The following is a 23,863-nucleotide window of genomic DNA, read 5'->3' on the forward strand; positions in this document are numbered from 1 at the left end:
ACTTCTACAGACAACATTGACTTTTTAAATTCTTGCTCCTCATTTTTCTTCCAGGCAGGGTGAAAATCTGACGCAATATTTTTATAGGTTATCCTTTTGGTTACAATTACATAAATTCTCTGTACTTCAAAAATAGATCATAATAAGTCCTCATTTCATGTGCAAACCTGAAAAATAAAAATGAACTGATACTACGAGCTTAAGTTTCAATCAACATAGTACTTATTGTCAAGGCAGCCTTGCTTTGAGAAATCACCTGGAGACCCCTGTGGGATCAGGCAATGGGTTTATTGAGGGGAAACAGGGGAAAAGGGGGGGAAGGGGAGAGGCGGCTCCCAGACCAACTCAAGGGCCTATAGGAGCAAGGAGAATGGGAAATGGGGAATGGGGAATTGGGAATGGGAGTCCTACTCGCACTTCTGCAGGCACCGTTTTTATACTTGTCAACCACACGTTTCAGTGAGGATGAGTTTGCTTATCAACATATTCAGTAGATCATTTACATCTGATTGCTCCCGCCAACCCCCCATGTCCCTCACCTCCCCACCCACCAACCCCACCCCCGCCAACACACACAACCAGGTTAGTTAACATATCGGGATAGGTCCATTACCATTTCCCCTGGGAATGGTTTCAGTCCATCAGCATATCCTTTGGCAAAGACTAAGTCCTAGGCCAGGCTGATTAGCATATACCAAAAGTCCAGGTGTGCATTCTAGCTGCCTCCATGTTCTGACACTTATCCTTAAGTACCTTCTTACTTCTGTGAGTTAAAACAATAGTTGGATCAGTTTCTTCCTTTATTCTAAAAATTAAAAAATAAAATTTTAAGAGAACTATGCATATAGTTTAAGAATTATGCAAACCACAAAACCACTTTCAGCTTATGAAATCAGTTTTAGACAAATCTTAAGATAAATCCTTGATGTGAAATGTAAAATTATCAGAAGCATGCTGCATTTCAAATGACCAGACTTCCATTAAAGTCAATGAATTGTTTAGTTTTAATTATTAAACTCCTCAATATAAGCATTGAGTTATAATTAACTACCCCTAAAGAAAGTTAAGTAGTAGGAAAATGACTTTTAAATGTGCAGCACAAAACCCGTTGTTCTGTTTTCATTAATTGTCATGTATCTTGCCATGTCCTTTATCTGCTTGTGAATTTACAAGGAACATAGCAGGTTGTGAATTTTTAATAGGTTTTCCTCAAGGAAAGAAAAGGTCAGTATTAACATAAAATCCGTCTTAAAGATTTGTGGCACAAATGTTTCACACCGGAGAACAGGTGTTACTGAGCAACTAAAGCCTCAATAATCTGACATTTTTCTCCATTTAAAGAAGACTGAATGCCCCACATAATAAAATAGCTCGAGGTCAAATCAATGTAAAATTTATTTCAAAGTATATGCTGTAAATTATTTGACACCTTATCCATAATCCCACTTCTCAGTAACAGTTACAACTGATTTTATTCAATTAAATGTTTAATAAATCCAAGTATTGATAACTAACATCCAAATATATGTGAAGAGTAGCAAGAAAGCTACAATTGTCAGTACTAACACTCATCTTACAATTACACAGTATATGAGTTAAAATAAGAAATAACTCCTCCCTTTCCCTCTTTCTAAAAATACATAAGTCAAATCTTTCAAAAATAATTTTATCAACACACAAGAAAAAGGGGAGAGAGATAATACCAGACTTAGTATGGGTCAAAAAAATTATGCAAAGGAAGAAGTAATTAAAGTAATAAAAAATAAACATAAAATGAAGAGGGAGAGCTTAGGTAAGGGACTGTAATTAAAGAACTTTGTCCATTTCTCTTTTCCTTTAATTGTGAAGAAATTATCAGTATCAATGTAGGTACCTGTTATGAGTTCCTGTCTCCCAAATGTTTCCTCTAGAGAAGGGAACAACTCCCCACATCCCAGGAGGTTTTGAAATGCATCTCTCTCTCATAGTGGCTGTTTCTTTACTTGTCCATTTCTCAAATATATTTATTTAAATAAGATTTTTGATAAACATAAGATAATAACAAGCACCCAAGCATGGTTTTTTGGCCCTGTATTTATGGTTAGTGGTCAATTTTCCTCTGTAAGAAAAAAGGCACTTTTCTTTTACATAAGCTCTAATGTTTCAAGAAAACTTTATTGTAAGTCTGGCATTTTTGGACCAAAACTTACAAATTCATAGGTCTGATTTTTGTTCTTAGTTATGAGAAGATTAAAACCTTTAAATGCTGATTCTTAAAACCACAGTTCAACTTCCAACCATCATCTTTTTGATTCTTTTCAATTTACTAACCCAACAGAAACTCCCAGGATATGAGATTTAGTTTTCACACTTTTCACACTCTATGGTATAAGTGAAGGGAAAAACCATGCTGTGATTCATATTCCAAAACTGAGCATCATTAAAATTAAAACTTCAACAATCCTAGCAACACTTTTTGATGGTTAACTGATTAAAGTAACCGAAGTCGTGTTGATGATTCCCATCTTGCCTTGTAACCTCTCTACTCCGAATCTGCATCCTCTGTCCATCCAATGTTCCCCATGAGATGTAAAGTTAGTAAAATATAAGAAAATTCCCAAGTTTAAACATCTTCTTCTTATTTATCAAGAAGTTTAAGTGTTATATATTTAAGAAGCCCTCGCTGATTTTTGTGGGCTAGTTTATGGGTTATTTTGTGAATTTCCATTACACACAGCATTTGAATCTTCCATAGTACTGGAATGGAATTGTTGGTTTACTTTTAGAAGTACCTGATACTTCTAAAAGTAAGCAAATATTTCTCTATTAAAATTGTTGAAAGAATAGACATTCAACATCAGAATTATCTACTACAAACTACAAATTCATTAGATTGAGTGAATACTACTGTGTTGGCCAAAAAAAGTTTCTCAGTTTTTTTATTTTTTCCCCATAAAAATAAGCCATTTTTCATTTTTAGCAATGATTCTGTGGATTTGGACATTTTGAGTATGTTAGCTATCACCCATGTGGTATAACGTTGATTATTCTCATGTAATATCTCGATTTGATCGCTATTAACTTCAACTGGTCTACCTGACCATGGAGCATCATCCATCAAGACATCTACAGCATGAAAATTCACAAACCACTTTTGACACATTTGATCAGTCACAGCACCTTCTACATACACTGAAGAAATCTTTTTTTTCTGCATTCCAGTTGCATTTTTACCCTTTTTGAAATAATAAAGCATAATATAGCAAAAATGTTGCTTATTTTTTCCATCTTCAGTGTTAAAATGGCTACATAAAAATTCACCAACTTTGATTTTTTTTTTTTTTTTTTTTTCAGTGCATGCTCACAGTTCAAGACACTTAGCACTTAGTAAGTGCTACTAGAGTCATCTTACGGAAAGAAAAAAACAACAAAAACAACTTTTTGGCCAATCTAATAATATCAGTAATCATTCTTGAACTATTTTGATTCCTAGACAGAATAAGAAATACACAACACTTATGCCTGCCATTTGGAAAATTGCCATTGTGTTTCACACCTATACAATTGGAAAGTTTCCTGGCAATTACATGCAATTTCAGTTACTAAAAAGCATCTATCTTTTGACTTTTTCAGAACATTTCCCTGTACAACATAGTTGTTAGTTATTTCTGAGAGGTTTTCTAGTTAAAAGCTGTTTCTGGAGTTTCTCAGTCTTGCTTTGTTGTTTATGAATGGCAAAAAAAAAAAAAAAATGCTAAAAAATTGTCACCTGACTTCTTCTTCTCCGCAGTGTATATCCATTTGGGGTTTTCTTTTTCCGTTATGTCTATTATAATGAGTTATTTGTCCAGAAATCAAGAAAATGGAGTCTGATCTGAATTTGATGGCTAAATGCTAATTATTACAAACCATTAACAAAAGAAGTAGATTGCTTTTGTAGACCCAACAATACCAGTAATACAATATATTAGGCATAGGCATATTTTTAAATATTTATTTAATTTAAAGTTTTGATGTTTATGTAAAAATATTGTCACAGTTACATTATTTGACATAAGCTCCCATAAAGGAAAGTTTAAAATAAAAAAATGTAAAAAAATTCTATTTTAAATGGGAAATAATCAGTTTAATATTTTAACATGTAATTAGATGAAAATGTCTGTTGATATAAGTCATCTAAAGAGTAAAAGTCGAACCTTTTTATATAAATATGTCTCTACAGTCTACAGTTTTTTTTGCATAACTGAAAAATACAGTCTCCAGTTTTTAATTTTGTAGCTACAAGGCAATGTGCCCATTCTGATTTATTGCTACATTTTATATAACTATTATTAACAAAACATGTTCACAATGATGTCTAAGTTATTATAAATGCTGTATAGAAATTTGGAAAATCTACGTTTGGTTTTTATACTAATCTGACAAAAAAAAGAAAAATTTAAAAAGTATACTCTGTAATTACAAATAATCAAACTATGATCCTAGCATAAAAATATTTATGATCGGATGGCACAGTTAAACAGAAACTTTTAATTCCTGCCTTTTACGAAGCCATAATGTGTTCCTTCCATGACTGAACCTCTCCCCTCAGGGTAAGATTTCCATGGGAGCCAATGGAAATTCACATCTGGAATCCATACATCCATTTCCAGACCATCCTTGAAATTCTTGGAACCCACGACCCCCTACTCAGACATCCCTGAGCTTGCTACTACAGCCAAGGAAAATCTCTTTTGCAGGTCTGCCATCTGAAGGCCAGACTAGCTAACTGCACCCCTAATCCTGAGGGTTGGCCTAATGGGCATCTATTAATTAAAAAAAAAAAAAAAAAGATGGAATTTGCCCATGACACACGGGCTCCTGGGCTAGCATTGATGTTAAATCTGTGTGTGTACTTGATTAAGATGTCTATATGAATGCAAGCATTGATTCTGGAAAGTAGATGTTGTGAGCATAAGTCACGGTATAAGAAAAAGACATACCCTGCGTTGTCTAATTCTTGCGCAGAATTCTGGTTTGAGGTTGTTAAGAACATAGATTTGACAAGGTAAGAGGCTAGATACAACGTATTTTATTTTATATGAACCCAAAATGATGCATGGTATTTCTAACATACGAGTTACGTCTCATAAAACTTGTCCGTCTTACTATTTTAAGATATCATTAGTTCTCTTAATGGAAATACAGTAATTAATAAGTTTATAGGAGTTGAGTTTACTGCATAACATGAGAGTAAAATAATTTTCCGCTCAGAAAAAAATGAGAGAAGCAACATTTACAACAGCACATTAAGACTGGTGACTTATATCTTTGTCAGGACTTTTTTTGCTTATGGTAATGGTTATTTACTAAGCAAAGCAAAGGAGGGAGAAGTGTTTGGTTTATTTTTATTAATTTTTGTCCATTTAGAATAAAAATCACCATAAGACGTGAACGGCTAAACCTATTTTTTACTGTATATACATGAGTGTGATTATACTTGTTCAACTCTCATTTCAAAAACTAAAATAACTGACCCCATTATTCAGTGATTGGACCTGAGAGACCTTATTTGAATTCTTTCAGCATTATGTACCTTTAGATATTATCACATATATACTCTTTTTTTATCCCCTATAGCTTCATTCAGACCAAGATAAAGGAGATGGATCGCTCAAATATATTTTATCTGGAGATGGAGCTGGTACTCTTTTTATTATTGATGAAAAAACAGGTGACATTCATGCCACGAGAAGAATTGATAGGGAAGAAAAGGCTTTTTATACTCTACGTGCACAAGCTATTAACAGAAGAACTTTGAGACCAGTGGAACCAGAGTCTGAGTTTGTGATCAAAATTCATGATATCAATGACAATGAGCCAACATTCCCAGAGGAAATTTATACAGCTAGTGTTCCTGAAATGTCCGTTGTAGGTAAGTTTATTCACAACGTTTATCGTGGAATTCCAGAAGTATTAAAAATCAATAAATTCTTAAAATAGTATGACCAATTGATTGAAATCACCTTTGAGTTCTCATTAAGAATACATATATAATTTCCTCATTTAGGATCTGAGTGAGAAAAAAATTAGTGCATTTTCCAGTTCCTATGTATTTGTAAATCTTACAATACAAATAAGTAGACATTTTCCTCAAAAATCCAAGAAAAAACCATTTACTTCAGTAGAAAACTATGAAAATATGTTTTTTTGTCACATGAATTTGGATAATTGCTGTTTAATATCTTGATAATAAAAATATTATAAGTACATTTAAAACATAGATATAATAGGAAGTCTTTGCATATGTACTCTAGTCATTTGCCTAGAGTTTGTTGGCATTATTTTGACAATATGCATGATGGAATTGATGTGATTATCCAATTATTTTACACAGAGTGTATTAATTTTTTATGAAATAAAGAATTATTAAAAACAGAAAACTGGTAATAGTTTTAGAGATATGTTTGGATTTAGTAAAATAGATTCATTTCTCAAATGTGAGAGAAGTTTTAGTAACTAATAACTACACATAACTACACTTTTTTTCCTTGTAACAGTTGTGATAGCAAAATTTCAACTCTGCATTTTTCAAAAACATTGTTATGGGATTATTATTTAATATTTACTTCATTAAATCCCAAGGACTTTTATCAGTTGCCTTATTATAAAGCCCTTTTAAATATCTTGAACTTTATTAAATAGCTTTTAATAGTTCATGGAACATGGGATCTTCTTGGATTTTTTCTAAATTTAATCTATTCATAAAATTGTATTCTAGAGCAGATGTTAATTATTTTTATAGTTAATTAGTGGAAAGGGAGAAAGAGGAGCATCCTTACTCCTTTGTGATTAGATTAGATATGCCCTTTACATGAAACAGATCTATTATGTGCAAATGAATTTAAGTATCAAACCTGAGCATTTATAAAATGACTGAATTTTTTATAATCTGATAACTCAAGCATTATGTACTGCATGCATAGAAGTGCACTTGTTGGCTAAATAAATATGTAGTTGAATGCAGAGTTTACTTATGATAAACCTATATATGATTTTCATCTAAATTACCAATGAATGTTCTTTAAGAGGTCATTATTTTAGCCCAAATCATTTGAGTCTTCCATGAAAACCAGTGCTTTTGCTCCTCCTTCTGGCGCTGTGCAGAACTAAGCTGAGTTTGGATACTTCAGGTACTTCCGTGGTGCAAGTCACAGCTTCAGATGCCGATGACCCCTCCTATGGGAACAGTGCCAGAGTCATTTACAGCATTCTTCAAGGGCAGCCATATTTCTCTGTGGAGCCTGAAACAGGTCAGGAATCATGAACTGGTTCATTAATTTAATAGTTTTTATGATTTGTATAAGTAGAAAAAAGGTGGCAAAATAAGAACAAAACATTAACCTTTATACTCCCAGAAGAGTGATGATGCCATACTTAAGAGATTTACAGACTCAAAGTTGAATGATTGCATGAGGTAATGAAAATATAACTGTTTTCATATTTTTACATATGGATTTAAGTCACTATATGGCACATATGATATTTTTTAGAAAATAGAAAGACAAAACAAATTGTAAAATGTCTACATTGAATCACTTTTAAATTCCTAGACAATAAAAATTAATAACAAAAGCATATGTCTTTCAAAAGTCACTAGAGTGGACATACAATATGTGAGCTTAATCAACAAATAATTTATATTTTAATGATAATAACAAACGTTTTTATATTTTCTTCAAGGTATCATCAGGACTGCTTTACCAAACATGAACAGAGAAAACAGAGAGCAGTATCAAGTGGTAATCCAGGCCAAGGACATGGGCGGCCAGATGGGAGGCTTGTCAGGGACCACCACAGTGAACATCACACTGACAGACGTCAACGACAACCCACCTCGCTTCACCCAGAGTAAGCAGCCTTTCATGGTCTTTCTGCCGGGCAAGAGCTTTAGAGTAAAAAAAATAACAGAAAAAACAAAAACAATTGTCAATCATTTAATTTAAAATGCATTGAAAGTGTGCCACAAAAATGAAAAGAAAAATAAGTGTATATGCTGATGGATTCACTGTTATTTAAAGATTAAAAACTAAATATTTCAGATGTTTCATTCAGAGACAGGAAGAACTCTGATTATAAAACTTCTCTATACATATATTCTTCATCTATAACTATAATATAAAATTATGTGTTTCATCTAGCAAAAGGAAATAGTGTTTTATTGGAAAACAAAGTAAGTCATAATTCTACAATGAATGTGTTTATTTCCTCTAGCTTGAGGGTACATTATTTCAATAAACAATTTAATTTGACATATTAGAAAGGGCTACATAGGGAAAACTTCATAAATTAATCAGATTTGCATTTAATGTTACTGTGTCAGATTTCCATTTAATATGTCTGTGTTTGTAGGGGCAATCATAAATAAAACATCTCATATTTCTATCTATTTATAGATCTATTTCGTGTTATAGAAATAACCTTAAAATTCTCAAAATAGATCATGAATAGGTTACAAACAATTAGCTTCTGACATTATAACACATGCATTTATTATCTTACACAATTTTGGTAGACGTGCAACTAGAGAGGATTCTATTAGGTCTCAATGGACACTCCCAAGAATTAGCCAATTTCCTACTCATCTAAAAGATCCTATACTCAAGTTGAAATTCCATATTGTTAGGAATGTGGCATAAAAATGTAGGTTCTAGTGTGATCTATCTACTTAATTTTTAGCATTTATTGTGTATTGACTTCTGAACCGATCCCCTATTTTTAGGTGTACCTTTGTGATAAAGTACTAAATCACACTTCTGTTGATATTTATATTTTTATACCAAAGATGATTGCACAGAAAATTATGGTCTAAGAATTCACTTTATTATTTGGACTCTTTTAAAGCATTTTACCTCTTTTGTGTATGTGCTATTTTTTTCTGATTTCAAAGTTATTACTCATAGTGCATGTTTTGAATTGAATGGTTTAAAGTCATGTGTGTGGCCATATTATAAAATTCAAGTAGAATTTTTTTGAGCAGACTAATCATATACTTATATGTTGTGATTATTATTTTATTGGATATTTCAGGCACATGGCTATCAAGTCTGCTATTGTGGTGTCTGGCCCAAAGTACAGGGAGAAGGTGTTTGCTTATGCTTATTTCAAATAATCAGGTTTCAGTTCCAGGTTACATTTACTATTGGCGGGGAAAAGAAAACCAATTACAATCTTTTATAGTTGTTTCAGGACAGGTCTAAAGATGTGCCCAATTACATTAAACTTAAATTTTACATTATATATTTCTGACCATCTTTTAGCATGAACCTGTTACCAGAAGAATAGACCTGAAAATCCACGAGCAAAGAACATAACTAATTGCATATTCTACAATGACCAAAAGTATTTCTGAAAAGTGTTTTATCAATAATAACTGACCATTAAGAGGAGTACTGTATTTTAAGTCTTCAGGAACATATATACACATGTGTCTTAAAGGCAGTCCATTTGGTGCATTCAATAGGCAAATTAGATTCTAATTAAATTGAAAATATGGACATTTGAAAGTTAATAACACTTAATGAAAATGTATTTGATTATTTTTATCTGTTATCACACCTTTTTAATTCATTCAATAGTTATTGTTTACTTTTAAGTCATAATTTGTGATTGGTATCTGGTAGGTACATTTTATAAATATTGAAATAATAATAATATATAATCATATTTTTTAAATAGCATTGCTATTGAGCCTTGTACCAAGGTATTTACTGACCTACTTAATGTAATTATACCAATTCATTCAGGTGAGTTTTATGTCCTCTATTCTACAAATGAGTAACTAAGGGCCACATTGCAAATGGCAGATATGGGTTATCATCAGCCCAATGCCAGATGTTCAAGCCAATACATGTAGAGAATTTTTAGAGTATCCTATATCTTGTATTATTATTTTTAAGTTATAGATGGAAACAATTTATGGATTTTTATTTTCTCAATTATCTTTTAACCTATGAATATTTACAACCATATCTTACTCTTGGGAACACTCAGTCATCGCAATTAGAATGTTACTTGATAATTTGTCATCTAACATCCGGAACCCAGTTTTTAACTTTTAATATCATTGCATTAACTAGCCAAGGCTTGGAGAGAGCTCTACAGTTTATTAAGCCTTTCATATGGAACATCATTGAAACCTCACCACTAACCTGTAGAGACGCATTGTTATTTTTATTATACCTAATGCACAGAAGAAGTAAAGGAGGTTCAGAGATGAAATTATAATGAGAACAAATCAGTTCTGCTTTACAGGAATATAATACACACCAAAAACATGTGCCACATATGTAATTTTAAATTCTCTGTCAGTCATACACTAAAAATTAAAACAGAGGACATTTATTTCATTATATATGTTATTAACCCAATGTTATCCTTTAAACATATTATCAGTGTAAAACTTATTCAGCTATTTTACATTCTTTTCTCCCATCATTCTTTGAAAACCCACTTACATCAAGTATCTTCTGTATACATACAGGGTATTGGCTTAGTCTTGCATAAAAGAGACATGTGTGATGGTGATGTTTGGGGGGTAAAAATAAGGAGACATCTCATTCAAGAAGTATCATTTCTTCGAAACACTTTAAGATAAAATAGACTCAGCCATACAGAGAGATAAAAAAATCTTCCAAGCAGAAGAACAGCTTGTGAGAAATGCTGAGGTTGGAAACTGAATGATATATGCCAAGACCCAAAGACAGGTGTGGCTCCATTATACCAAACAAGGAGGTTGATGGGAGATTAGATCATAGGACCCTTCACTCACAGTAATACTGACAATAGTAAAATTTCATTAGTGTTAACAAACACATTACTGTGTGTCTGGTCTGAGTTATTGTTATGATCTTGTGGTTTTAGAGGTGAACATTCATATAACACGTGCAGCGTAGTATGATTCTAAAAGAAAGGCAATGCATTGAAAGGTTGGCGTGCAACTGAAAACTTCCAAAAACATTTCCTGCTCTTTCAGTCTAGGTATAAAATTTTCACTCTTCAAAAGATATCTCTGCTGAAATAATTTCAGAAACCTGGGTTATTTCAAGTGCTTTAATTTAATTAAAAAAAAATAAGCAAAGGGGGAAATCTATTTGTTACCTTCTAGGAGAAAGCACTTTATTTCCCATTAAGCAAATGAAGACTAATGAGTCTTGATTATGAGTGGCTTATTGTCTGGCAGGATGTTTCAATGTGAAATGATAAGTGTGATCATGGAAGTAGGCACAGTGCAAGGGGCATAGAAGAGCAACATTGACCAAATATGGGGCGGGGGGAAGGAGATACTGACTGCATCTTTTCCAGTGGAAATTGTTTTTGGAGAACCTATCACTTGACCTAAATCCTTTCTTAAAATACTACTTATAACTACTATAAGCCATGAGAATAAGAAAAGAGAGGTCAAGAAATTAGAAATTAACAAAGTCACCTATTTATGAATGGGCATATTCTGCACAGGCAAAAAGAGAATGCTTCAAAGCGATCATGTGGATGATTTTCATGTTTGCTCTTCTGTGTTTTCTATCTTTATATATTTTTGTAATTTGATAATTCTAGTAAAAACAGAATAATGGGATGGAAAGGACAAAACTGGCAATAAAATGAGCACTGGAAAGCAGCTATTGGAATTGACATAATGTGGGCGATTGTGGACGATCTATCCCAGTTAGTGTTAGTAGAAATAATTTTGGAAGAAGCTAGAAGATAGCAAGTTGAATAAAAGAAAGATGGAAGGAGGATTGAACAAATAACGCCTGCATATTAAGAAGCTGAAGTGTGCAAGAAAATCAAATAGAAAAAGAATATACTGTATTAGAAGAAATTCTGGGTTAGGCGTGAGAGTCCTACATCCCAGGTTCTAAGCAGGAATTGGGCTACAGTGGCCATCCGGGGACCTGAGCTACAGGTTGAAGATGTTGACAAAAAAATGATAACCACATGAATGTATATATGATATCTGGCAGTGTGCTAAGAACTGAGAATGCTATGTATTGAGACTCTCAAATCCATTTATAAAACAAACAAAATAAACAAACAAACAGAAAACCAGCTGGGGCCTGGGACATGGCTCTAGTTCTTGCATGGGGCAATATTTTACGAGGACTCCAGAAGAAGGAAGAAAAGTAAGCAGCTGCCACTAAAGCAAAAGTTCCAACCCACAAATGAGACAGTTCTAGAACGTAGTTCAAGGAGACCACAGCTCTTTGTTCACGTTTAGCTGCTTTCCAGCATATATTATCATAGAGATGAAAGATAAAGAGAGTGGATTGATTCTCATTCTTTCTAACAGTTGGTGTGAGCTCCTGAGGAGCATAGCTCTCAGACCACCATGTCCCTGGTCTATTAGTATTGACACAAACATGTTTGCACACGGCTTGGGCAGACAAGTGAAAATCAGAGACCCGTAAGAAGTACACTTACGTAATGTCAGCTGAGCTGAGACTTTTTGCAGGGGGTAGGAATGTATAAATTGAGACAAAATATCATGAGATTGAGTGATAATCATATATGTATTTATTTATCTTTGTCTCGATATATTTCAGGATATGTTGTATATAGGTAATATCAAATTTATAAGAATATGATATATTCATTATGTAAGCTTCCAGATCTCACCCAAGTGCACTCAAAAGAGTGAATTTATTGTTGTCTACTATTTTTTTCAATTATTGATAACAGTAACAAAAATCAGTTCTTCACCATTTGATTGTTAGCTGTGAAAATTAATACAGCATAACTTGTATACAAGTTTTAATTAAGATAAATAATAGATGATGAGACATTTTGGGTGTGCAAATACATTTATTAAAAACCTAATTTCCTGGATATTTTGATATCATGTCTTTAGATTTTGCAACAAATTATCTCTAAAGATTATACACAACTACAACCAATTCACAAGAAAGAGTAAGCAATTCTAGAGTCACTCAGAGCCTAAAAGATATTTTATATCTGTTTCTTTTATCTGAATTACCTTGACTGACTTTATTTAGTGCATTAAATTGCATAAATATAGATTTTCTGATTTACCAAATTTAAATAAAATGAAGTATTTGAGTGTGTATTAAACACCATAAAATATAATACAAATATGAACTCATTTAATTTTCATGACATCTGTATGAGGTTTTTTTATTATTTCATTTGTGTAGTTAGTTAAAATTAAAGAACCAGGACAAATAAACTTAAGTTGATTGTTCATGGCTCTACAGCCAGGAGATAAATAAGAGGTTGGGGACCCAAATTCTTTGGCTCAAAAATCTGTACTTTTAAGCATTATACCAAGAAAGAAATTGGTACATCAAAGACTCTACCTTCTCCAGTGTGTCCCACATTTAATTAATTTCATGATACACTACTTGTGTATATATTATATAAACAACTTCAGGTTGGGCATACTGAATTTTTTAAATGTCTATGAATTTCAATACAAATACATTGGCTAGTTGGTGTTCTTAAAATACCTTAGAACTAAACACTACTGGCTCCTTAGCTGGGATCAGTTATGTAAACAAGTGTGGACTGAAAAATAAACAAGTTTTCATGAGACAATGTATATCCAGGATATGTCTATGTGACATATACATAGGGATTTAAGACACGTACATTCAGTGAGCTGTGAGACTAATTTAATCCCTGCCTGGTATGAGAGAGATTTGATTTAATAAGTGCTGATTTTCACTCTGTAAATAGAGTCAACCTCTCCTCTTCTGGGGATTCCAAGGTAATGTAGGCCCCAGGCTGATCTGCATATTTCAAAACTATCAAGCACATTTCACCAAGAGCAATAGTCAGGTATTTCCCAAGGAAGATGCTTCAGCATGAGAAAAAGAGAATGAAATTAAAAATGTCCTTTTTTCTTTTTATCCAGAAAAAAAATTCTTATAATCAAAAACGCTGCCCTACAATTTATATTGGTTAATATAGCTGTGGTTTTTACTGTTACCATCAAAATGCCCTCTAATATTTAGACAATTTTTTTGCCATGGTTTCAATGCCTATAATTTGTAAGAATGACAACAAAATAATGTTATTAAAGCATTCCTTGATTTATTTCCTACCATGAAACCCTACTACATGGCAGGAAAAACACTAGGAAATAAAACTGAATTAATAATCTTAAAGTGAGAAATAAGAGACAGGATACATCCAGAAACAGTTTATATTTTGAAAGGTTATGCAGACACAATCTCTCTGTCTCTCTCTGTGTCTCTTTCTCTCTCAGAACACACACATGCACCTTTAATTTGTTACATTGTAGTTTCTAGTTTCTCTCACATACATTACCTCTGTCTTTTTCTTGTTTTTTGTATGTAGATATAGGTTGTGTGTATATTATGAAAAGTATATCTATCCATACATGTAGGTGCATTATATAAACTTATGTACACATATATAATTGGAGAATGATGCAGTGACATATATGCTGTAATCGTCATTTAAAACCCAAGTCATGAAGTGATAAACTTTTCATATGTAGGAAGACCAGGAAAGAAAGAGAAATGATTTGAGAGGTTTTTAGGCAGGACAACAAGGGGTCTTTCGTTAGGGGAACAAGAGGAATAAAAGTGTCTGTCAGGAAAATGCATGCGATTGGGTGCACTTGACCCCAGGTTTGAAGCAGGTGTCATGAGAGATGAGAATGGAGATACAGGCGGTGTTAACATCATGAAAGGTGTTTGATGCAAAAATAAAATGCCACTTATCTAAGGAGCCATTTTTTAAAGAGAGCACAAGGCATATTTGTTCATTTTGACTAATTATTCTGGTGGTATTTAATTATTCTGATCTAGCATACTGCTTGGATCTGAAAAGCAAGAGTTGATGAGAGTCTGAACTAATGCTGAGGACAGGAGGGATTTGAGAAATATTTAAGTGGGTGACACACAAGACCCCGTAATTGGGTCGCCAAAAGTTCAGAGGAAGAGAAGAGAGCAAAAGATACTTTCACCAGCAAAGCTTCTATGAAGAGAAAGACAAGGATTTTAGTTTGATTTGAATATTTTCGATTGAGATGCCTGTAGAAGGATAGTGGGGTTTAAATATCTAATAGATCCGGAAATGAGATGCACACATGACATACGAGTGAAAACAGTATGATATTAGGCTAAATATTTAGAGTGATGTAACTGGGGAAATATACAATCTCGCCAGTGTGATGAAATGTACAGGGTGGGACAAAGTAGGTTTACTGTTGTTTTTGTGAAAAATAATGTAGTAATTAATAAATAATACAGAAATAAACTAGGTTACATATTCACAACTATAACCCTGTTTTTGCATGGAAATTATACATAAATCCACCTGAGACTCTCCAGTTATTCCAGAGGAAAACTGTCTTAGACTGGACTACTTGACATTTTGCATAATGAGATTTAAAGTTCTTCTGTATTATGGCTTCCCCTGGAACAAACTTGGAAATAAAAAAAACCCTGGGTAGATATAGGTATATGGATATGAAACTCACTGTGCAAATATGTTTAGACTCAATGAGACTGCTCTTATAGTCTTTACTATGCCTACCTGGAGACACATTGCAGAGATTGAATACCTGATACAACTTAGTATGCCTATGAATGACTAATTTAAGGTTACGTAAACCTCTCCCAAGTCTACACACTTATGTTTTTACACATTGCAATTATGTGCATCTGTTGATGCCAATCAACTTAGAGACAATTGCAAAGAAATATACCAGGAAGGATTCCCTAGTCTCTGGTGATCAATGGCAGCTTCTCCTAAAGGCTTTGGCCTGTTACTTTCCTCAGTGGCGTGAACAGGAAACTAAGACATGCTGCAACAGCTCGTTTTGATCTAATGTATCTTAAACGCCCAAAGCTAAGTTGGTGATCATGTCTCCAGTGCTCACAAACTGAGGTTTCTGTCTTTTCTCTGGTGGGAGTCTTCAGCTGCAAAGCCTGCATCCTCTGTCGGGCTCTGGTGTGACTTTGAGCTCTCCTCTCCTCTCTCCTGAGTGCCCATTTAGCGTTGCATAATTTCCTTAACTACTCCGCAGTTTCCTCCAAGGAGCGCTATCTTGTTTTTAATTTCTTCCTGTTAAGCTCATTAAAAAACATCTTTTAAACATTATACAATGGAGTGGTTTATAAACACGCATGATTGTGTAATTTTTCTTAAAGCAAGTATTGTTTGAGATTATTACGCAGCATAGAGATGTTACAATAAGATTACATATAAAGCAGATTTCAAAAATTAAGCTAATGTTAAATTATTTTGTTGATTCATAGTGTGTGTGTGTGTGTATTTAATCTAAACTCTGGAAAAGCAGATTTCTAATACAAATGTGAACAGAAACAAGGGCAGGAACAAAGGAAAAAAAAATCTCTCTTTGAACCTCATTGCTTTTTATTAATAAAACAAAACAGCAGCTATTCGTAGCAAAGCTCAAAAACTGACTTTGCCCTTGTTGCCCACTCTGTTGTTTCCTGGCATCACTTTTTTGTTCCTGAGGAGCTCAGCCTGTCACATCTCTTATGACGCCTGTCATGTTTTTTCTCCAGAGCCCCTTACGTTAAACTGTCAGTTTCTTCTAATTCTGGTACACAAATCTGGAGTGTTTCTTAATATTCAAATGCAAAGGTCCTATTGATAAAACTTGGGGTAGAACAAGTGATCTGGGATATTTAGTCTTGATTCCTAAAAAGCCAAAAAATGCATTAAAATTGTTTGAAATCTTTAGTAATGAAAATTGCAATGTGTGAGGTTGTAGCAGTCTCCAAGTGCACTAATTTAAAGAGCCATATATTTTGCCCAGTCCCTAAGAAGATGTCACAATACTACCTTTTAGATTTTTACTTCTAAATATAGCTTTCCACGTGTTTTACAAAAATGGCAGTTACCTCTTCCCTCCTCATTTTTATGCCTTTGTACTTACTTTGATAACCAAACTAAGAACACAGTCACCAAGAGGAAGTATTTATCTGCCCTGAACATTAAAAGAAAAGCAGATGATTTAATCTGGTGCCTGGGAATGAATTTAAAATAACTAAATTGGAACTGATAGGAAAACAGAAAGCATACCACATAATTAAATCTTCATCAGCTGTAAGATTAAAAAAAAAAAAAAAAGATGGGTGACAGGCACTACTTTCCCTTTGTCACTGTGTGCAGAACAATCTGTCTGCTCTCTGGTTTCCCTCCTGCTGCTCACAGTGCCTGGTAAGCACCCTTGCAGACTCTTAATTAATTTCAGTTTGCTTGACAAACTGGGATAGTTGTGTTCTATGGACTAGTCTTGGAAATAAATTGAAAGTATGAATGGATAGCTCCTTTATACATTTAAAATATAGAAATGTACTTTTTATACTTTGAAATAGACCCCCAAATCTTGTCCCATTTTGGTTGATGAGCATAATTCCAAAGAATGTATTATTGAATTATTTGTATTGGACACTGAATACATAGTTGTTGAGTAACTTAATTACTAAAGTTGTCCTATAAACAAAACAATCATGAATGTGTGTATTGTATATGTGTATATAACATATATTTATGTAACATAGGTTTTTGAATTACTTAACAGAAGAACTAAGTTTATACTATTTTGTTGACGAGATCAATCATGGCTTCTCTGAAAAGTATAGATGTCTTAAAAAACTTCTATTAATGTTTCAGGGGGAAAATATATAAATATATATATTTACAAATATGTATGTATATATGTATGAACACATACAACTCAACTACTATGTGTGTGTCCTTCCAACAAATTACAGTGGAACAGAACTGATATATCATTTAGGTTTATTATAATATGAACCAATACAGCATGATTACTTCCCTGGTTAAGTCTTGGAAGGTGTGGAAAATTAACATGGATAAAACTAACCCTAATCAAAATAAAATAAATTTTGGAATAAAAGTAGCTTCTGTACTAACCAAGAAATAAAATGAAGTGATAAATAAATTTGGATTCTTGACCAGAACTAGAATAAGCAGACAGATTTTCAGAATCTAAGAATGTGCCTAAAAATATCAGCAATCTCAAGAAAACTCCAAGCTAAAAATAAAAAGTGGGAGAACAAATTCCCAGAGACAATGCAGTGAAGTCTAAGTGACAGTAAAGTTAAACAATAAAATGTTTCTTTTGTTATTTTGTGCTGTCTCTCTGTCTCTCTCTCTAGCTCTTGCTCTCACTCTCTTTAATCAGTACTCGTTTCTTTTTTATTTGGAGTTTATATTTATTTTTAAAACTTTGTACCCTTGTCTCTGTCTATGATCTGCAAATATTGTTTATTGGTTAAAAAAGTTGAACTGAATTATCTAGCTTGCATTGCCAAAAATCAGGTCTGGTTTAATGTATTTAATCAACTAAATTTTCTTATAAATGATCAAATTTTCAAAATGGTAGCCAGTAGAAACAAGTAGATTGCTTTCTTTGTGCTTTTCTATGACCCCATTAAAATTTGATAGAGCACCTAATTTCTCTCTCAAAAACACCCTAATCTCAATTTTCTTTTCATTCCTCAGACTTAAAAATAATAGATTTTCAAGAAGACTTAGAAAAATACTTGCATTCCCGACCAGTGTTTGGGCATTAGGGTTTTACTCCATGCTAGTGAAGTGGAATTCTAAGCCTTTTTGTGTGACAAGAATTACAGCAAATTGTGCAGGTGATTTACAATTTCTAATAACAGCGTTCCTATATAAGTATTTTTATTCTGTTATTATAAAAGATTTACAACGGCCATCTGCCTTCACCTGTAACAAGTGTGGCAGGGATTGTCACTCCCGAGTCGGACTGCACAGCCATTCTTGGCGGTGCAGATAGACTCTCAAGAAGCTACACCATCGTCTCTCGAGACGGACGGCTGCCGACGACGACGACGACTCATGCTGGACAGTTTTAAATACTAATATTGTAAGCCATAGCAATCTATATTTCTTTGGAAAGATACAGATATTTTATTTCTAAAACAAAGATCAATTAACATATTAACAGAAAATAACTTACTGTTATATAAATTTTTATATCAAAGACATAATTAGACTTCTTAGGTCTAAAACAAATAGTTACCTTCCCTCTTAGCTTTTTGACATATTTGCACAGCATGAAGCAAGAGTTACTCCCTTTATTAAAATTTCTGAATATATTCACTGTTCAAATATTCGTAGTTCAAAAATATGATATTCACTCCAATAAAACAAGGGGTTAGCTGGAGACATTGTTGAGTTCAGGTCTTGGGCAGAGAAAATACAAAGTGAACCCATAATGTTTTGTGATGCCAGGAATTAAGGAGGTACTCAAAAATGATGAAGTTATGTTGAAAAGACATCAGAGCTAGCTAAAACATCACCCAATGATTAGCCTGTAAGAATTTGCACAGAGCATAAGTAACAAATTTTTTGGATCACAACACAAATGTTCTTGACTCCTGATATAAATATTAAATAAATAAATAAATAGGAGGAAAGAGTAGATTTTCTTTGTAGAAGAATTCCCAATATTAAGTGTAGAAATAATGAAGAAAATTGCCATTAGCAAACCACAGTATTAATTATGATCAGCAAGACCACTGAGTGATGCTGAAATTAATGGGCAAATTTTTGAAGTGAGACAGAGTATTTGCATAAACCTAAAGTATATCTGCCAACATATATTAATTATGAAGGAAAAAATTTACTTAACAAAGGAGAAAACTATCAGAAACACCTTCTTAACCAAGTAAGTGATCAAGGTTAGCATCATCAGTCATAAGATATATTGACATCACTTATTCCCTAATATGATACACTGAGAACCAATTCCTTCTGTGAAATCCTTGGCAAAAATGCATATCATCAATCTAATCCTGAGAAAATAGGAGACACACCCAATCAGAAGATATTTTTTCAAATTAAGTGAATTTTATCCTGTATTATCCAAAAGAGTCAAGTTGGTAGAAGATGAGGAAAGACTGTAGAACTCTCACAGATTAAAGGTGTATGAGACATGATAACGAAATGCCAAGTGGGATCTCTGGAAAGACTTTACTGGAGAAGCTGCAAAGTTTAAAAAAGTCTGGAATTGAGTTAATAGTGAAATGGTTAAAGTAGCATTTCTCATAAACTAAGCTTTATATTAGTGATTGTGAATTGAAAATTAAAAATGAACTAGCTAAAAGTTATAAAACTATTAGGCTCTTCATGCCAGCTTTTGGAATCAGGGTTACACTGATCTCGTATAAAAGATTGGGAAACATTTTTCTTTTCTCCAGAAGACATTGTGCATGAAGCTATAAATTACTTTTGATAAGTAGAATCATTTTCTTTGCATCATTTGCTTTAATTTCTTTTCATTGCTTTTTCAATTTTTAAGTCTCCAAATTTGCATCTTATTTGAACTACCAGTTGCATAGAAGTTATTTTTAATTTTCTTTTAAATTTTCAAGAATGTGAATGTTCCAGAGTTTTCTTTTGTGTATCAATCTCTACTTTAATTGGAGCATGTTAAAAGACATAGGAGATTCTTATTTATTTGTACTTGTCTAATAACTTAATACTCTATAAAATTGGGTTCAACATTTCATGTATGCTTGAAGAGAAGCTTTCTTCTCTAGATAGTGCATGTAAGTTTTTAATACATATTCCAAATAGAAAAAAATTAGGAATTTATTCTAACAATAAGTGCTTACAATAGAGCAGTGATATTTTTCATGTGTTATAGAAAGACTACTTCTGTTACCATGTAATAAATCAGTGTACTGAGGTTCCGCTTCTATATGATTTAATTTTTTAAGGAAAGTTCTTGCAGTAAGTAGACTAGATTTAATGATGTTCTGGGGTAGAAGTATAGTGAAATGGGTATGTATCAAAAGGAAGAGTCAGAGGTTGTCAGGCAAAGAGTTGTATGGAATCTTTCATAGGGAGGAAAACATAGTAAGTTGAAGTAAGAAAAGAACATCGGAAAAGCCTAATGGAGACCAGTTTTATGAAGAAAACTAAGGGAAAGAATGACAAGAACGAGGAGTCAACTTATGGTGGGCCAACCTATATATTTTGTTTCTTTGTTTGTTTGTTTTTGTCTCCAGCCACAACACGTACCAGTCAGGAGAGGCATATACTTCATGAGCAAGGAGATAGGGCAAAGCAGACAAATTCCTTATGAGAAGTCCTTCCAGTCTGGTAGTTGGCACTCTTGGTCCTAGGGAAAGTCTGCCCAGTCCTCTCTCAATCATCTTAAATGTAGCCCTGGGTATTTGCTAAGTGTATTCAGCAAGTAACTATTGATGTATTTTAAGCCCGATGGGAGCAATCAAAATGTTTGGAAGCTCTGAATAATTATCGAGATACTTAACTGTTTTCCAAAGGCTAATACTGCTGCAGTGGGTGCAAAGTATCTGAGCTTTGATTGGATTTGGCCAAGTGTAGAAGCTGGTAGGATAGTTAAGATGTTACTCATTTATTCAATATGTAAGTAAGTATATAGTGGCTGGGCAAAGAAATACAGTGGGGATTTAATGATGGGAAAAAAAGCACATGTTCTGTAGCACAACCTCATGGTACATACAGATAAGTAAGTAAATAATATAATGCCTATCAGTGGCAAGTGGCATGAACAGTGATGGGGGGGGTGTTAATCTTAATAAGGTTATTTTCATTAAGATGATTAGAGGAAGCATATAAAGAGGTCTCAGTTAAGTAGTCCTCTGAAGGAGGGAAGTGAGAAAGCATCAGACTATCCAGAGACAGGTGTTTCTAGAGGAACCAGCAAAAGCAAAGAGAACCAATAACACATTAGCTAAAGAATGAGTTGAGAGTTTCTTTCAACAATGTTACCAAAGGTAGAGAGAAAAACACAGACAAAGGAATAAAAAACACAGACTAACAAACTAACTGCAATGTGGTAGAAATTGAGTCTTCATGATGTCTCCTAGAAAGAGACTGGCTTTTGTAACTGAGCAGATGTAGGTGTGAGGTGCCTGTATTAGTTTGTGAGGGCTGCCATGTTATAACAAGGTACCACAGTCTAGTAGCTTAAACAACAATATTTTAGTTTCTTACACTTCTGGAATCTAGAAGTCCAAGATCAAGATGTCTGTAGAGCTGATTTCTTCTGAGGTCTCTCCTTATTTTGTAGATGTCCTCTCCTTATGTTTTCAAAATGGTCTTCCCTTTGTACCTGTTTCCAGATCTTCTTGTTTTATGAGAACAATATCATATTAGATTAAGGCCCACTCACCCTAAGTGTTCTCATTTAAGTACTTCTTTCAAGTCCTGTCTTCTAATATAGTCACATTCTGAGGTACTAAATGTAGGTTACGGGTTCAACATATAATTTTGATGAGCACAGGTGTCCAAAAACTCAGGCCATAACATTGCCACTTTTTAGGTTTGCTTAATTGCATATGGTTATATGAGGATAGTGGGGGAAGAATTCCACACGAGGGCAATAGCATGCAAAAAACTGTAAAGAGAAATGTAGGAAATTAGGTTTTGACAAGAAAACTTAGAAAAGTCCAGTTTGGTGCAAATCTTCATGGAAGTGACTGAAGGGAAAATATTTTAGAAAAGATATACTCAGGCAAGAACATGATTACATAAGAGTTCTGGACTTTATTATGTATATTAAGGAGAACTATTAAAGTTTATGATCAAGAAACTGCTATAATTAGAAGGGTGCTTCAGGTCTATTAATCTGTCAGTAACATAGTTTATAATCTCGTGCTAAAACATGAATCTCATTAGCAGTAGAGGCTGCTCATGCTGGAAACACATCTATGTGCACCAGGGGTTTGGATGAATTCTTGGTTTGCTCTGGAATGAAGGGGGGTTTTGTCACAATTTAGTGTTTTTTTGTATTGACACTGTGAAGGGCATCTTTGTATTTCTCCCACAGACTATCCTTTGTTACTCCTGTCTCAGATAGACATAGGATTCCTCCTGATGATGGCTGATGCCTTGGAATTTTGTACTGTTCTTCCTGGCAGCAGAAATGAGCTGAGAAGTATATAGATACAACAAAGGAAGTATATAAATACAATAAATAAAAATATTTATTACTTGCCCTATAATTTGTTATAACTGCATAAATACACATAGTACATGTCTACACTCAAAGCTGATCTGTAGTTATTTGTGCAAATACAAAAAAGAAACACGCTCATTTTTAAAACCAGAATTCTTAATACGATTAGAAGTTGGTACTCATTATTCATAATATGCATGCACCAATACCCCAAAGTTCCCCTTGTTACCCCTAGACTTAACTTAATATTATTTTTATTATGTGTATTCAATTTATTAATTAGTCAACAATTAGTCAACACAAAATGTAGAGATTAAGATTTATAATGTTCTCTCATAACACATTTACCTTTGACTATTCTATTGGGAAACCTTTCTCTCTTTCTCTCATTTTCTTTATTCTTTGCAGACACCATCCATCTTCGAGTACTTGAATCCTCCCCAGTTGGCACAGCCATTGGAAGTGTGAAAGCCACTGACGCTGACACTGGAAAAAATGCTGAAGTCGAATACCGAATTATCGATGGTGATGGGACTGAAATGTTTGACATCATAACTGAGAAAGACACACAGGAAGGCATCATAACTGTGAAAAAGGTGCACAGCATCAGTCTAAATAAGCATTCAACTGTTAGGCAATAGAGCTTTCAATATGTACTCTCATACATTATCTGCTATCATGTTCAGATGTAATTTATATTGAATATAGTCTGAGAGACATAAGGCCAAAGATCTTGAATATTTTGACTGAATGTTTTGTTGATTGAAGCTTGAAACCTGGGACTTCACAAAATTTACAAGGCAAGTTAATATACAGGATAAGGCAAAAGTAGGTTTACAGTTATTCATATGGAAAATAATACAACAGTTAATAAATAAC

At 33.4% G+C, this 23,863-nt stretch overlaps 1 protein-coding gene across 2 annotated transcripts in view; it reads left to right on the top strand.

Moving 5' to 3' along the window:
* The window catches only part of LOC150008254 (cadherin-10), a 77,366-nt gene that overhangs the window by 34,117 nt on the left and 19,386 nt on the right, over window positions 1-23,863 (top strand). For both annotated transcript variants that reach the window (XM_090278896.1, XM_090278897.1), the window contains exons 2-5: window positions 5,599-5,893; window positions 7,152-7,271; window positions 7,702-7,869; window positions 23,393-23,580. In XM_090278896.1, coding sequence (XP_090135022.1) covers window positions 5,599-5,893; window positions 7,152-7,271; window positions 7,702-7,869; window positions 23,393-23,580 — 771 coding nt within the window. The remainder of the gene's footprint in view (window positions 1-5,598; window positions 5,894-7,151; window positions 7,272-7,701; window positions 7,870-23,392; window positions 23,581-23,863) is intronic.

The sequence above is a fragment of the Furipterus horrens genome, unplaced genomic scaffold, assembly GCF_987537825.1.
Source record: "Furipterus horrens unplaced genomic scaffold, mFurHor1.1.pri manual_scaffold_5, whole genome shotgun sequence".
In the NCBI taxonomy this organism is placed as follows: Eukaryota; Metazoa; Chordata; class Mammalia; order Chiroptera; family Furipteridae; genus Furipterus; species Furipterus horrens.